This window comes from Erythrolamprus reginae, chromosome Z (genome assembly GCF_031021105.1).
Source record: "Erythrolamprus reginae isolate rEryReg1 chromosome Z, rEryReg1.hap1, whole genome shotgun sequence".
Classification (NCBI taxonomy): Eukaryota; Metazoa; Chordata; class Lepidosauria; order Squamata; family Dipsadidae; genus Erythrolamprus; species Erythrolamprus reginae.
Window position 1 is genome coordinate 57,114,368 of NC_091963.1, and position 15,194 is coordinate 57,129,561.

The window sequence follows — 15,194 nt, forward strand, 5'->3', positions numbered from 1 at the left end:
GTTTGTTTGGCTTCGGGAGGCTGCTGGAAAGCCGCCCGGCTGTTTTAAAAAGTGACCGCCGGGCTGGGGGGCTTCCCAGCAACCTCCCGAACCCGGGTTCGGGGGGGTGCTGGCAAGCCCCCCAGGCTGGCTGCGACCTTTTAAAACAGCCGCGCCGCTTCCCATCTGTCTCCTGAAGCCGAACGCGGAAGTTTGGCTTTGCCGTTCGGCTTCAGGAGACAGATGGGAAGCGGCGCGGCTGTTTTAAAAGGTCGCAGCCGGCCTGGGGGGCTTCCCAGCACCCCCCCGAACCCGGGTTCGGGATTCGGGGGGGTGCTGGTTCGTAACTCGAAAAAAGTTCGTAAGAAGAGGCAAAAATTTTCTGAACCCCGGGTTCGTATCACGAGTTGTTCGTAAGACGAGGGGTTTGTATCTTGAGGTATCACTGTACATGTAATGTTGATAATTTTGAATTTCTAATTCCCAATTTCCCCTGCCATTTAAACCATATTTCTAAATCTGCTTTCAGAGGGTCGGTTAAATTATTAATTTCTACTTTACTCCATTTTTTAAAATAATAACTCCTTATTATTTATATTATTGATTTCCTTTTCCAATTTCACCCACTTCTTTCCCCCCCATAACTGTAGTTCCATTCATTTTTCTATTTGAAATGCTTCCCTATATAATTCTAAGCTCGGGCTTCCCCACTCCCCCTCTTTCTCGTGGGCAAACAGCCATTTTTTCCTTATTCTAGGCCTTTTGTTTCCTTCAATCCAAAAATTTAGTTTACTATCCCATTCTCTCAATTTTGCCCCAGGAAAGGTACCTGGTAAAACCTGAAATAAATACATCATTTTTTGTGTAATCATCATTTTAAGGGCTCTAATCTTAGCGATTCTTCTCAACCTTTTTTTCTTCCAGTTTTTTATCTGCTTTTGAAGTCTCTTCCATATTGAGTTATAATTAACCATCGCAGTTTTGTTAGGATTCGTTAACAGCCAAATTCCAAAATATTTCATTTTTTTACGTCCTAGTTTCAATCCTGACACTTTTTGTATCTCAATTTGCTCTTTAGGGCCTGTATTTAAACAAATTATCTCTGATTTCTCTATATTAACTGTAAGACCCAACTGATCTTTGAATTCCTGGAGTAAAATCTTTATTCTTTTCATCATTTCAATTGGGGTTTCAGTCAATACTATAGCATCATCTGCAAAAAGATTTAGTTTTAATTCAAGTTTTCCTATTTGGTAACCTCTCCACTCCTTGTCATTTCTAATTTTATTTGCTAAGACCTCAATTGCCAATGCAAATAACATTGGGGATAGTGGGCAACCCTGCTTAGTTCCATTCTGAATTTTAACCTTTTCTATTACCATTTACCCTAATATAAGCTATATTATCCTTATAAATTGCTTTTATAATTGTGACAAAAGCTGTCTCCCATATTTAAATCTTTACATAATTGAAACAAGTAATCATGGTTAACTTTATTGAAAGCTTTGTACACATCTAACTTTAAAATACCTAGTTTTCTTTTGGTAGTGGTAGCATGGTGTATCACATTAACGTTTCTAATTGGTTTGTAAATCTTTCTTCCTTTAACAAATCCATATTGGTCTTCTCCAATTATCTTTGGTAAAATATTCTCTATCCTGTTTGCCAATATTTTCATAAATATTTTATAATCCTGGTTAAATAAGTTGATAGGGCGATAGGAACCTGGGTCCATTAAATCACGATCCGGCTTTGGGATAATTATAATCTCTGAAATTTTCCATGACTGTGGAATGTTGAAGGTCTGAAAAACATTGTTAAACAATTTCTCCAAATGCGGTAATAATTCATTCTTATAAGTCTTATAATATTCACCAGTAAAACCATCTGGGCCTGGAGCTTTAGCAGGTTTTAACCCTTTAATAACTCTAGATATCTCATCATTTGTTATTTTTGCATTTAAGATTTTGTCTATCTTCTTCCGTTAATTTCTCATTAACTTCTATAGTTTGCATTGTGATTTGTTTTTTTTAATATAAATTTCCATAGAAGTCTCTCATTATTTTTTCTAGTTCAATATTACTACGTTTTATTGCATCTTCCTTATCCTTTAAAGCAGGGATATAGGATTTCTCCTTTCTTTTTTTCAGATAATGTATCATTTGTTTCATTGATTTGTTTCCCCATCCCATAATTCTCTGTTTTACAATCATCTTCATTTTATTCCATCTCTGTTCCTCAAGAGATTGTAGTTTCTTTTTCTTAAGTAATAGTAATGTATTCCAGGCTCTATTTCTTGTGATTTTCAGGCTCTCTTGGATTAGGTCTATCTCTTTTGATATTCTTACTCCTTCAACTTCCCAAGATTTCTTAATAAAAGCATCAGTGATAATGCAATTACCTCTCATAAAAGCCTTGTGTGTATCCCAAACTATTGTTTGCTTAATTTCTCCTGTTTCGTTAATATTAAAGAATTCACACAATTCCTTTTGTAATTTGAGTCTATTTTTTTCACTAGCCGAAACCACAGGGTTGTATCTCCAGATCCTTTGTTGTCTATTAGCATCCATTTCAATCACTGCTAACAATGGAGCATGATCTGATAACCAAAGACTTTTAACTTCAGCTCTCTTGAGGTGTGCCTCCCCCGTTTTATTCATTAATATATAGTCAATACAACTACATTTATTATGTCTTGCTGAATAAAATGTATCCCTGTTTGCTGCGTTTGCATGGAGGTCCAACATATTAATTTTATTTAAGTGTAACTTTTTCTTTTCTCCCCTCCCTGCTGTTAATTCCAAATTAAAATCACATGCTAGGATCACTATGCCTTCTGCGAAATTATCTAACTTACGCTTTACATTTATTATGAATTGCTTTGTATTTGCATTAGGAGCATAGATTACTGCTAAGGTTATTACCTTATTATTTATTTTCTCCTTAATGAATAACATTCTACCATCTTTATCTCTTTTACCCTGTTTCCCCGATAGTAAGACACCCCCATTTCAGGGGGGTCGGCTAATATAAGCCGTACCCCGAAAGTAAGACATGTCTTACTTTCGGGGAAACACGGGGGTATTGCCGGGGGGGGGAGCCCAATGACGTCGCTTCCAAGCTCCCCGCGCGCCCCTCGCCTTCGCCTCGCCGCGGCGCCACCGCCTCTTCCCCGGCTTGGCAAAGCGAAGGACGGCGCTGGTCCGAAGCGAGCCGAGCGGGCGGCAGCTTGCAGCGAAGGCGCTCGTCCCAGCAACCGAGTCCTGCCGAGGCTCGGCTGCAAGCGGCCAGCGAGGCCGACCAGCTCCGAGGCGAGCGGCTGGAGCTGCGCCCTCCTTCGCCCGCCTCCTTTCCGGCAGGCAGGTGGGGCTGCCCAACTGCGCAGATCGGCTCCTCCCCTCCAGACACACGCTTCCCTGACACGCGTCTGTGGCTCCACGCGTGCACGCCGCTTGGAGCCCTGAGGTTGAACTTGGAAAAGGGCTCACGAGGCTCCTGTCCCGCAGCAGCCCTTCTGGACTCTGGGGAGGTGCCTTCGGGAACGCGACCCTTTCAATTTTTTTCCAATGTAAGACATACCCCGAAAGTGAGACGTAGTGGGGCTTTTGGGGGTAAAAAGAAAGTAAGACACTGTCTTACTTTCGGGGAAGCACGGTAATATTAATTAATTGAAATGGTACTCTTTGATTTATCAGAATTTCCACTCCTCTACTTTTTGTGTTCCCTCTAGATTCATAAATCCATTTCCAGTCACTATTATTAACTAATTTGTCTGATCTTTTCCTCCCTTTATGAGTTTCTGATAAAAACAAAAAATCAACTCTACTGTCCCTGGCCAATTTCATAATTCTATAACGTTTTTTCTGCGATGACATTCCATTCACATTTAATGACAATAAAACCCTTTCACCCATTATACATACTTTTGAATGTGTTTTCCCCTCCTGCAAAACAGAGCCTATTGGAAAAGTTTTTGTTAATTGCCTTGAACCCCCACCCTAGTGCCCCTTCCTCTGCACCCCCCCAAAGGGGAGGCAACAAAAAGAATTTTCGTTTATCCAAGAGGCACCCCTGGATTTGCATTCCACTGGAGAACTCCCCCACCTTTCCCCTTTAAAAGCAATAAAGGAAATCCCCCCTCCTTCTCTCTTTATCCCTTGTTAATTAGAATAAAATACACAAAGAAGCAAGTTAGTTGAGAACAATAATACCATGTTAACAGTTCAGTTCAGTTCATTATTTCTTCTTTTGACGTGTAATTCTGGACAGGATACTCTACTCACAGTCATTCATGCCCATATCACCTCGAGGTCCAACTACTGCAATGCTCTCTACATGGGGCTACCTTTGAAGAATGTTCGGAGACTACAGGTAATACAGAATGCAGCCACATGAGCAATCATGGTCCTTCCAAGATATGCCCATGTCTCTATAGCACGCCCTGTGCTGCACTGGTTGCCGATGGGTCTCCAAACATAATTCAAAGTGTTGGTAATGACCTATAAAGCCCTACACAGCATGGGACCAGATTACATACAGGACTGTCTTCTACCTCATATATCCCAGTGCCTGGTCAGGGCCCACAAAGTCGGCCTTCTCCAGATCCCATCAGCCAGACAATGTTGGCTAGCGAGGTCTAGGAGAAGAGACTTCTTGGTGGTTGCCCCAACCCTTTGGAATGAGCTCCCCACAGAGATTTGTGCTGTCCCCACTCTCCCTGCCTTCCACAAAGCTTTGAAGACCCCCTCTGCTGGCAGGCTTGGGGCCATTGAACCTTTGACATCTTGTGCTGCCCAAAGAATGAATGTTGGATGTGTGAATCTGTTTACTTAGTTTTAACTGTGGGTTTTTAGAATACTTTTGTGTAGATTATGTAGATTTCTAATATGCTGTAAGCCGCCCTGAGTCCCAGGAGATGGGCGGCATAGAAATCGAATAAATAAATGAATAAAATAAACTTACTAGAACAATAGGAATACATAAAGGATATTAAACTAACCAAACAAACATTCTTTGAATAAGCTAATAAACAAACCCAGCAGATAGCTGGCTCACAAAATTAAGGAAAAAAACAAGGTAATATATCAACTACTTGATAAAACAGGGAAACTATGGTATTCAGAAGATACAATAAAAGAAATAGTCTTAGATTATTATAGAGAATTATATAAACAAGAACCAATTGCGACAGACAAAATAATCAAATACAGTGGTACCTCTACCTAAGAACGCCTCTACGTAAGAAACTTTTCTAGATAAGAACCGGGTGTTCAAGATTTTTTTGCCTCTTCTTAAGAACCATTTTCTACTTAAGAATGTGAGCCTGGAAAAAATTGCCAGGAAATTTGAGAACGGCACGAAGGCCCAGCCAGTTTCCTACCATTCCCCCTTTAATCACGGCCATCTCAGGCTTTTCTGGGCTGCCAGAGAAGCCTTTCGGTGGTGCTTAAAGAGGTTTTGGTAGTCCAGAGCGAACAAAGCATTTTCTTTTCTCTGGGCGTTTGGAGAGGTAATAAACCTCTGACAGTACCCAGAGAAAAGAAATTCTCCCTTTGCTCTGGGCAGCCCAGAGCAAAAGGAGCATTTTCCTTTCTCTGGGCACTTGGAGAGGAAATAAACCACTTTGCTGTGGTGACTCCCTCATGCTGCCTCCCATACACCTGACGCGAGGTTGCCTCCCAGAGCGTCTGGGCGCAGAAAGACAAAAGGGGGCACTTCGCCCCAGCTGGATCAACTCAGCTTCAGCCAAACCGAGGAGTCACCTCAGTGAAGGAAAAGCGCCAGCTATAAAGCGAGCGAGAGGAGAGGGGAGGGGAGGGGAGCCTTTCAGCATGGGAAGCAGGCAGCAGCAGCAGTTGCCTTTTGGTCAAAGGAGTGGGAGGTTCCCCCCTCTCGCCCACCTGGGTTTCTCTCTCTGGCGCAGTTTATGGTAGGCGGTCCTTTTTTTTAAGCCTTAAGTTTTGGATGTTTTTTGATTCCCCTCACCTCACCTTCTTCCTTTCGCAGCGACTGTCCTCGTTTTCTTCTTCCTCCTTCTCCTCCCACCCAAATTCTGAGCTTTTATTTCTTTCCTAATGGGTTTGCACGCATTATTTGCTTTTACATTGATTCCTATGGGAAAAATTGCTTCTACTTACAAATTTTTCTACTTAAGAACCTAGTCATGGAACAAATTAAGTTCTTACGTAGAAGTACCGCTGTATTTAAAATAAATAAATACACTGCAGATATTTAGATAAGGAAATGTTAAATAAAGAGATAAGCCTAATTGCCTTAAAAAAACCCAAAATAACAAAGAGTCACCAGGCCCGGATGGATTCCCAGGGGAATATTATAAAAAATGAGTAATTTATTTGAAAACATTCTACTGGAACTGTGTAATAATTGCTGTTGTGAGCTGTCCTGAGTCTTCGGAGAGGGGCAGAATACAAGTCTAATAAATTATTATAATGTCCTTTCTGGAGCCAAAATAGTCAACACGTGGAGGAAGATCTATGTGACAATAATCACGAAGGAGGGTGCTGAGAAAGTCCAAATTCAAAGTTATAGACCTATTTCATTGTTGAACGCGGACTACAAAATTTTCATGACAATATTGGTGGAAAGAATTAAAAAATATTTTTAAAGTTATTAATTCGGACCAAAACAGCTTTTTACCAACAAGACAGATAAAATATAACATGAGAACTGTTTTGGATATATGAGAATATTATGAAGCACCTCCAGAAAGGCAGTTGGCTCTTGGGAACGTTGCCCTGCAAGCTTCTCCCATCAGATTTTGGCTCAAGTCTTGTCCCTGTAATTTGTTCAGGCCATGACTTCGTTTCCCAAGAGAGGCACATCTAAAGGTCCCAGAGAGGTTAGGCCTACTGGTGATGAAATTGATAATATCCCCAAGGCCTCTTCCTCCTCTTCCTCGGGAGCCCCTACAATGGCTAGACCTACCAGGGCTGAGAAGAGAAGGGACCTAGCATTGCAGAGAATCCATGAAAAATCAGCTAAACGTTTAAAGGTGCAGGCCCAAGTGTACATTAGCCCTGACCCCCCAGAGGCTTCTAACCTGCCTCCCTCTTGGGGTCCCTGTGCTTTCTCTGGATGAGCCAAACCTAAACAGACCCCAAACTAACTTATGGGGCTTAGGTCCAGAGGAGCCAGATATTATGGATGATCTCTCCAAGCCAGACCCATCCCAGGCCTTTAGTGAATCTCCATCTTTATCTGCAACCATTACTAATCTGCCTCTGGAGTTTCAATCTATGTTTTCTGCCTTGTCTAAAGCCATTGATGCCAAGATCTTGGCTATCAATGTGCCTTCTCACTCTCATCCCCTTCCATGCGCCCCCCGACCCGTGAGTTCTCTCTCATCCTACAGAGTTCCAATTAATGAGGATTCCGATTCTTCCCAGGATGAGAATGAGGACGTGGACGTAGAGGATAATGATGACCCTTTTCAGCGCCTGTCAGAAGATGAGGAATCTCAAATTAAGATTCCAGTCCCGGCTGCGATCTTTCCATTCCAACTCTTCAAATCTTTTCTATTTAAAGCAAGAGTTTCTACAGGCTTAGCCAGGCAAGATAAACAGTATGCTCCTTCCACAGATCCTCCTGAGGAAAATCTACCATACTTCATGGAGGAACAGGAAGACAAAGAGGTCATTCCAATGCCCAAATTGTTTAAAGATTCTCTGCTCAAGCAGTGGGACCATCCAGCCTTTGGCTTCAACCCCATAACCAAGGACAAGAAATTATATAAGCTTTCCCTTTCTTATGAAGATCTTCTTGTCTGCCCTAAACCTGATGAACCTGTTAAGACTCTACACTCTGCGGCAGCTATCCCGGGTGAAGCAGAGGAGGTTTTGAAACCTGAAGACAAACGCTTAGAGCAAATGCTCAAATGATGTTTCCTGGGCTATCAAGAGTACAGCAGCAGCATCTTTCTTTTGTAGAGCTATGCTTTTATGGCTTCAACAGCTCCAGCAGCATATTCCCCCTGATGATCTACAAGGCCAACAGGACTTTAACAAAGCTTTTGCAGCGGCCCAATATGTAGCTGATGCTACCCTGCAATCATCAAGATTTGCAGCCAGGTAAGTAGCGCCCTCAACAACGGCCAGAAGGCTTCTATGGCTAGGACTGTGGCAGGTGGGGCAAAAATGGCAGCTAGCCATGGGTCCTTTGTAGCGCGATCACCTATTTGGCGACCTCCTGGACCCCCTTCTCACTGAAACCGCTGACAAAAAGAAAGTTTTGGGGCCCACCAACAAGAAGGCCATCAAAACTCAACCCTTTCGACGTCCCAATCATCAACAGGCTCAAGGGTTCGCTTTCCAAAGAAACTCAGGTCAGTATTCCCCTCGTTTTCACTCCCAAACTGGCAGAAACCCCACGGGTAGAGGATCCCGTTACCAAAGAGGTTCCTCCTCGACCAGAGCTTCCAGAAAGCCCAGATGGTGAGCTTCATTCCACTCCCATGGGGGGCGCCTGGCTTGGTTCTCCTCCAGCTGGTGCCATTCCTGTAAGGACCCCTGGGTTATTGCTACTGTGGAATGGGGTCTTCAGTTGGAGTTTATTTCCATAACTCCTAAACGTTTCATTTCTTGCCCATCCCCCAAGTCTTCTCCATCTCGTCTCCGAATGGAGGAAGCTATTCAACATCTGTTGTCTAACATCTGTTCTCTCTACTGAGAGAAAAATCAGTATTAAGGAGCTCATTTCCCAAATACGATCTCCGAGAAGGACTTCCATTGTTATCCTATCTTTTCTACTGGGAAAGATGGTATCCTGCATTGGCATTATCCCCTGGGCCCATCTTCATGCCAGGGATCTCCAATGGCTTCTGTTACCATTCCAGAGATCGGGGAACAGCAATTCAACACACCTCATCACTGTCCCATCCACAGTTTTAAGATCCCTTATGTGGTGAATCTCCTCTGCCCTGGACAAGGAATCACCCTTCAGGTGTCCAGACCAATTCACCATCACCACAGATGCCAGCTTATCGTGCTGGGGAGCCTGTGCCCAGGGCCTGATAGCGCAAGGCACGTGGTCAGCGGAGGAGGCTTCCAGACCTATCAACTGGCTGGAATTGAGAGCAGTGTCCGTAGCCCTCAAATAATTCAAACTGCACATCATCAATCAACATTTTCTGATTCTCCCGGACAATATAGCCACAAAGAGTCATATTTGTAGACAAGGGGGCATCAGGTCCAAGGCCCTGATGAGAGAAGCCCTGAAGTTGGGTCTCTGGGCAGAGGGGCATCTTCAGTTGTTAAAGGCCGACCACATATTGGGAGTCCTCAATGTACAAGCGGATTGGCTCTCCCAGTCGACTCTAGACCCAGGAGAGTGGAGCCTTCATCCGGCTCTGTTTCAGCAAATCTGCCTCAGGTTAGCTCACCCATCGTTAGACCTATTTGCGACCGAGACTAATGCTCAACTCCCTCAATTGTTCTCCAGGTTCCCATCCCCGGGAGGGAGGCGACCAACGCACTCGGAATCCCTTGGCCTCAAGGGCAGCTTTATGCCTTCCCTCCAATTCAAATTCTCCCAGATGTGATCCACAAGATCATCCTCGAGAAGGCCCAGGTGATTCTGATAGCCCCTCATTGGCCACGTAGGCCGTGGTTCGCGGACCTACAACCTCTGTCCGTCCAGGACCCCTAGCGACTCCCCATTTCGGAGGATATGTTGCAGCAGGGTGCCTCTCTCCATCCAGATCCGGAATGGTTCCACCTCATCGCTTGGCTATTATCCAGTGCGAGTTAGGCCTGCAAGGATATGACCCGGACACTGTAGAAATAATTCTATAAACCAGAAGAGCGTCCACCAACAGGATCTGGTCCAAATCCCACCAATGGTGCTCACAGGAGGATTTACCGCCCCCCCTGTGTATTCCCATCCACAGGATATTAGCCTTCCTCATGAAAGGGTTCCAGCAAGGCTTTTCATCCAGCACCATCCATCGCCATCTTCAGTCTTAGCAGGGCTTCGCAGACAACCAGTCCGCTCCTTTCCGGAAATTAAAGAATTTCTTATAGATATTTCAAACCTCAGGCCTTCCAGGGTTCATAGATACCCGTCCTGGGACTTACCGCGGGTTCTCCATTCCCTTACTCAGTCACCATACGAACCCCTAAGATCAGCGTCCTTCAGGTACATATCTTACAAGGTAGCATTCCTGGTGGCGATAACATCTGCCCGACGCATCTCAGAATTGGCAGCCCTTTCAATTAGGCAGGATCTATGCCAGTTCCATCCGGACAAAGTAGTCCTGCGCTTGGACCCTACCTTTCTACCCAAGGTCAGTTCCATGTTCCATAGATCCCAGGACATTGTGTTGCCTTCATTTTGCTCCAACCAAAACCATAATCTTGCGGTCAGATGGCACACCCTAGATCTCACCAGAGCACTGAGAATCTATATCCAACGGACAAGAGCCGTTCAAAGGTCTGAAGCTCTATTTGTGGCTTACCATCCCAGATCCATGGGATCCAAGGTATCCTCAACCGTAATAGGCTGTTGGATCCGAGGGACTATCTCAAAGGCTTAAGTCAGCTTCCCTCACCATATCTAGAAGAATCACAGCACATTCCACAAGAAGTGCAGCCACATCTGCCGCATGGGCAACTCAAGCTCCATTGGAAGAAGTCTGCAAAGCAGCCACTTGGGCCTCTCCAAACTCTTTCATAAGGCATTACAAAATTGACTCTTACGCTTCAGTGGATGCTGCCTTCGGCAGAAGAGTCCTCCAATCTGTTATCCCTCATGATAGCGAACTAATCCCTCCCTTGAAATTCCGCCTTGGTTATGTGTCCTTCTTTCCATTTTTTGTATTTGGCTTTTTTCCTTTTAGGTTGTCTGTGAGGTCTTTGTTTAGCCATGCTGGTTTCTTTTTAGCTTTCCTATTGTTCTGTCTGGGTTCCCCCAGACATCAACACCAACTAAAAAGAGTAGCCAGACACGCTGGTAAAAAGCAAAGTCATTTTATATCTTTGAAAACAAACACAGATAACAAAAACTGTTCTTACAAACTGGAATGCTATGAAGCTTCACAGAAGAGTCACGACGGCCAGACAATACAACAGGCTTCTTGCTGGCACACACACCACTGTAGATAATAAAACCCACACCTCCCCCAAGTTTTCAGCCTTCGAGGCCACAAGCCAGAATCAGAGACGCCAAGGATCGAAGCAAGGTCACAGGACTCCCAAAAGATAACTCTCCACAATACAGGAAGGGTGGGCCTGCCTTTTCAACCTTTCTGAGGAGAACCACACCCAAACCCAGCTGTTGCCTATTAGGGATGGAAATACCTGGCTAATTGTCCTCTTCATTGTGCTGCCCTTCTCTGCCTCATATCTATGATGGCTTGTGCGTTCTCATCTAATGATTCCAGGCTACTCGCTGGGGAGAGCTCCCCCCGGGGGGTCTCAGGCTGTTCTCCCTCCTCCTCGTCCTGACATTCCTCTTCCCCGTCTGCCTGGTCCTCCTCCTCCTCCTGTTCCTCCCCCTCCCCCTCTGAGCATGGAGCCGGCAGAGTTCCAGCCGTTCCCTGAGGAGCCTCAGACTGAATCACAACACCTATTTTTCTTTTTCATAGGGATTGTTTTGTGTTGGGCATCTATGATTGTGTTTTTGAGGGCCTCCCAGGCTTCCTGTGTGGATTTACCCTTTAGAACCTCCTTCCAAGGGATATTTTCCAAGTTGTCTTTGAGCTTGTTGAAGTCCACTTTTCTGACGTCTGGAACTGTAGTGGTGTTGGGATCAGCAGTTAATAATTGTATTGAGGAAGCTAGGCTGTAGCCTGATATATACACCCTTATCTAGTGCTCGCAATGCTAGCCCCCCAAAACTATGCAATTCTTAAGACTTGACCTATGCCCCATATACATGGTTGCACTTGATATTTTAAATGGTACAAAAAGTGCATTTTATGCTTACAATCTACGCTCACATTCTGTGCCTTGCTTCTTGTAAGACACAGCTGCGGCGCTGAAATGCAACAAGGCATGAAGACAGGAAAGGAACATATTTTGGATGGTGTAAAGATAAGTTGCCACCTGCTCTATAGGCATATAGCTTGACAAATATAACCACATACTAACCACAAGTTCCTCTTTTGTCCCATCACAGGTACTTTCGTTTCTGTATTTTTGCTTCTGCATTTTGACATCATATAACTTTGTTTACTTTCTGTATAAGGCAATATTGAGAACTGACATATGATTGGTTAACGGCACTTCTCTTCTGTACGCTTTTGGAAATGTATAAAAACCTTGAAGGACAACCCTGTGGTTGTTCAGATGCTCTTTGATGTCTTCTGAACCTCATGCAATAAACCTGAGTTACTCTATCTCCTCGTGGTCTCTGTTCCCTAACTGGTAAAAGGTAGTTTTCCCGCTACATTTTCTGGCGACCCAGATGGGACAGACGGGATTTGGATCCCTCTGGACGCCCACCTCAGCGCCGCTCGCCCCGTTGTGTGAAGGAGGAACTGTCCAGGCGCCATCGAAAACCTTCCTCCGAGGACCTTCCTGTTGACACTGGGACGGCCGCGCTGACGGTTTGCAATCCAAGAACCACTCCCGGGAGACCAGAGACCAGGACACCTGTATGCCAGCCAGAGGAATCACTGTGTCTCCAAGACAAAAGGCAAGTCCTTAGAAATAAGTATTGCTTTAGAGATAAGTACGAGTCTATCCCTTCCTGTGGTAAGGGACAGAGGCGAAGACTGATCAGCTTTGCTTTGACTCAGTATTGGGTAACGGGCTCAGAAAGTGTTAGGCCCATCTTAAGGAAAAGTGTGTTTGTGTGTATGTGATCTGCAGTTCCCACAGGTGACTGTGATCGTCCAGGACCTTGGGCCGGTAGAAGCTGTATTAAGTGAATAGAACCCTCTTGTGTCTCAAGGGAAGAACCCCTTACCTCTCTTGTATTATTCCCTCCCTGTTCTGTCTGGTGCCCTGGGTGGAAAATGGGAGGGAAACCGAGTGTGCCCCAAACCCCTTTCGCGTGTGTAATGAAACACTTCAACCAGGTTTATGACAACCGAACCTGAGAATATGGTATGAAGTGGAGTCGACACACACTGACCAACTTCTGTACGTCAGAGTGGCCCTCCTTTAATTTGGGATGGCCAGATATAGGAACCTTTGATATTCCCACCATATTGGCTGTCCACAGACTTGTATTTGATCCCACCCTAGGCCACCCTGATCAGGAACCGTACATTGATGTTTGGTTAAAATTGGCCCGGAATCCCCTCCCATCCCCTCCCCAGTCTGTACAGGTCATACTATACACAAAATAAGGAGGGGTGGTTGAAGAAAAGAGATTGAAAATCCACTAATTTTACTCAGTGAAGCTATTAATTAATTGGATATTGGTACAAAATTAAATAGGGCTCCCCTCTCCCTTTAATAAGTAGTTAGTCATTTGGATAGTGTGACCTGTTAAGGAATGTGGAAAGGGATTAATGTTTTGGAACAGCCAAAGAATTTTCTCCTTGAAAATATAAAAAGTTGTTTACTTATGTTGGTCTCAATGCTGCATTAAGAGTTGAAGTCCGTATCAGAGCAGATGTTATGCAATATTGCTTTTTATTTAGATTAAAGCTTAATGAAGATTACTTCATTATGCGAACAAACATTCACATCTTTTAAAAAGTCTATCTCTTTTTAGACCAGGTTGTGTCAAAAAGTGTTAGAAATTTAGTAACATTGGAATATATTAACATTATCTCGGCTTTTCACTAATTTTTATTAAGTTTGAAATTGAGCTATACAAATATTGTTCTGCTAGGTAACTAACTCTAGTTTTATCTAAATTAACTTAGCTGCCAGTGATTGGTGATGAATATGTATTAGCAGATTTGATGTGTTTTTCTTTGTAGGATGCACGTCAGAAATTCCATTCAATTCTGGTGGAAGCTACAATAAAACTAGATGAACTTGTGAAGAAGATGGGAAAATCTGTAGAAGATTCAAAGCCTTACTGGGAAGCCAGAAAGGTTGCCAGGCAGGTAAGAATACAATTGAAAAACTAAGCAATTAGTTGACTGGAATACAACTTGAGTTAATAGAGGCACAATAAAAATGCAATGGTATTCTTTATAGCAGATGATCTGCAAATCCATGATGGGATTAAAGGTTTTTTATTACTAGTTCTATGGGCATGGCTTGGTGTTCATGTGACTGAGTGGGCATGGCTGGATGATCATATGACTGGGGTGTGTGGCCAATTTCACTTTGCCTGGCCTCTTCCTGCCTCACTATTTAATCTTATGCATATATGGCATATGCTGTATATTCATTTGTGTGTGTGTGTGTGTGTGTCACATGTTTTTGCTGAATTTGAAAATTAAGGGAGACTAGGATAGGATAGATCTCTTTCGGCTTTATTCTGGTCTCATCAGCTAGCCATACCCTCACTGGGATTTGAACTTACAGCCTTTGCCTTGTAAGGCATAGAATTAACCTCTAGGCTACAGGATCCCATCCCTTCAGCTTTATACCAGGGAAGTGTTATGTTTTTTCTGTTGAATCACATGGTATACCCAAATATGGGAGGAGATATCGGAGGAGTGGGACCTCATCGAAACGTCGCTAGAAATTTCCAAATCCTACACGGGAAGATTTTCATAGATTATACTGTATATATATATGTGCGTTTATATATACGTATGTATGTATGTATATATGTATGTACGTATGTAAGTAAAAATTGTAAAATTGTTTAAATTGTAAAAACACTTAAACAAGTGTTTCCTTTATTTTTTTGAGCAGTGTGTGAGTGTGTGTGTGTATGTATACACACACACACACACACACACAAACTGCTCAAGAAAATAAAGGGAACACTTAAACAACACAATATAAGTCCAAGTAAATCAAACTTCTGTGAAATCAAACTGTTCACTTAGGAAGCAACACTGACTGACAATCAATTTCACATGCCAACACATTCAACTTTGCACAGAAAAAGTATTTGATGAGAATATTTCATGCATTCAGATCTACGATGTGTTATTTGAGTGTTCCCTTTATTTTTTTGAGCATACAGTCCTAAGTGGGAAGAAAAGGGTGATAGGATGTGTATATTAACAGCATCATCTGTCGATCTATTTTCTCGGTATGCAAATTGCAGGGGGTCTAACCGTGGATCCCTGATGATTTTCAAAGGTTTTCATAACTACAGATGTTAGAGCAACTGGTCTG

At 43.5% G+C, this 15,194-nt stretch overlaps 1 protein-coding gene across 1 annotated transcript in view; it reads left to right on the forward strand.

Annotated features, from left to right (window-relative positions):
* SH3BP5 (SH3 domain binding protein 5) overlaps nucleotides 1–15,194 on the forward strand; it is a 124,763-nt gene that overhangs the window by 37,389 nt on the left and 72,180 nt on the right. The window contains exon 3 of the mRNA XM_070726436.1: nucleotides 13,871–13,999. Within this exon, the coding sequence (XP_070582537.1) occupies nucleotides 13,871–13,999 (129 nt within the window). The remainder of the gene's footprint in view (nucleotides 1–13,870; nucleotides 14,000–15,194) is intronic.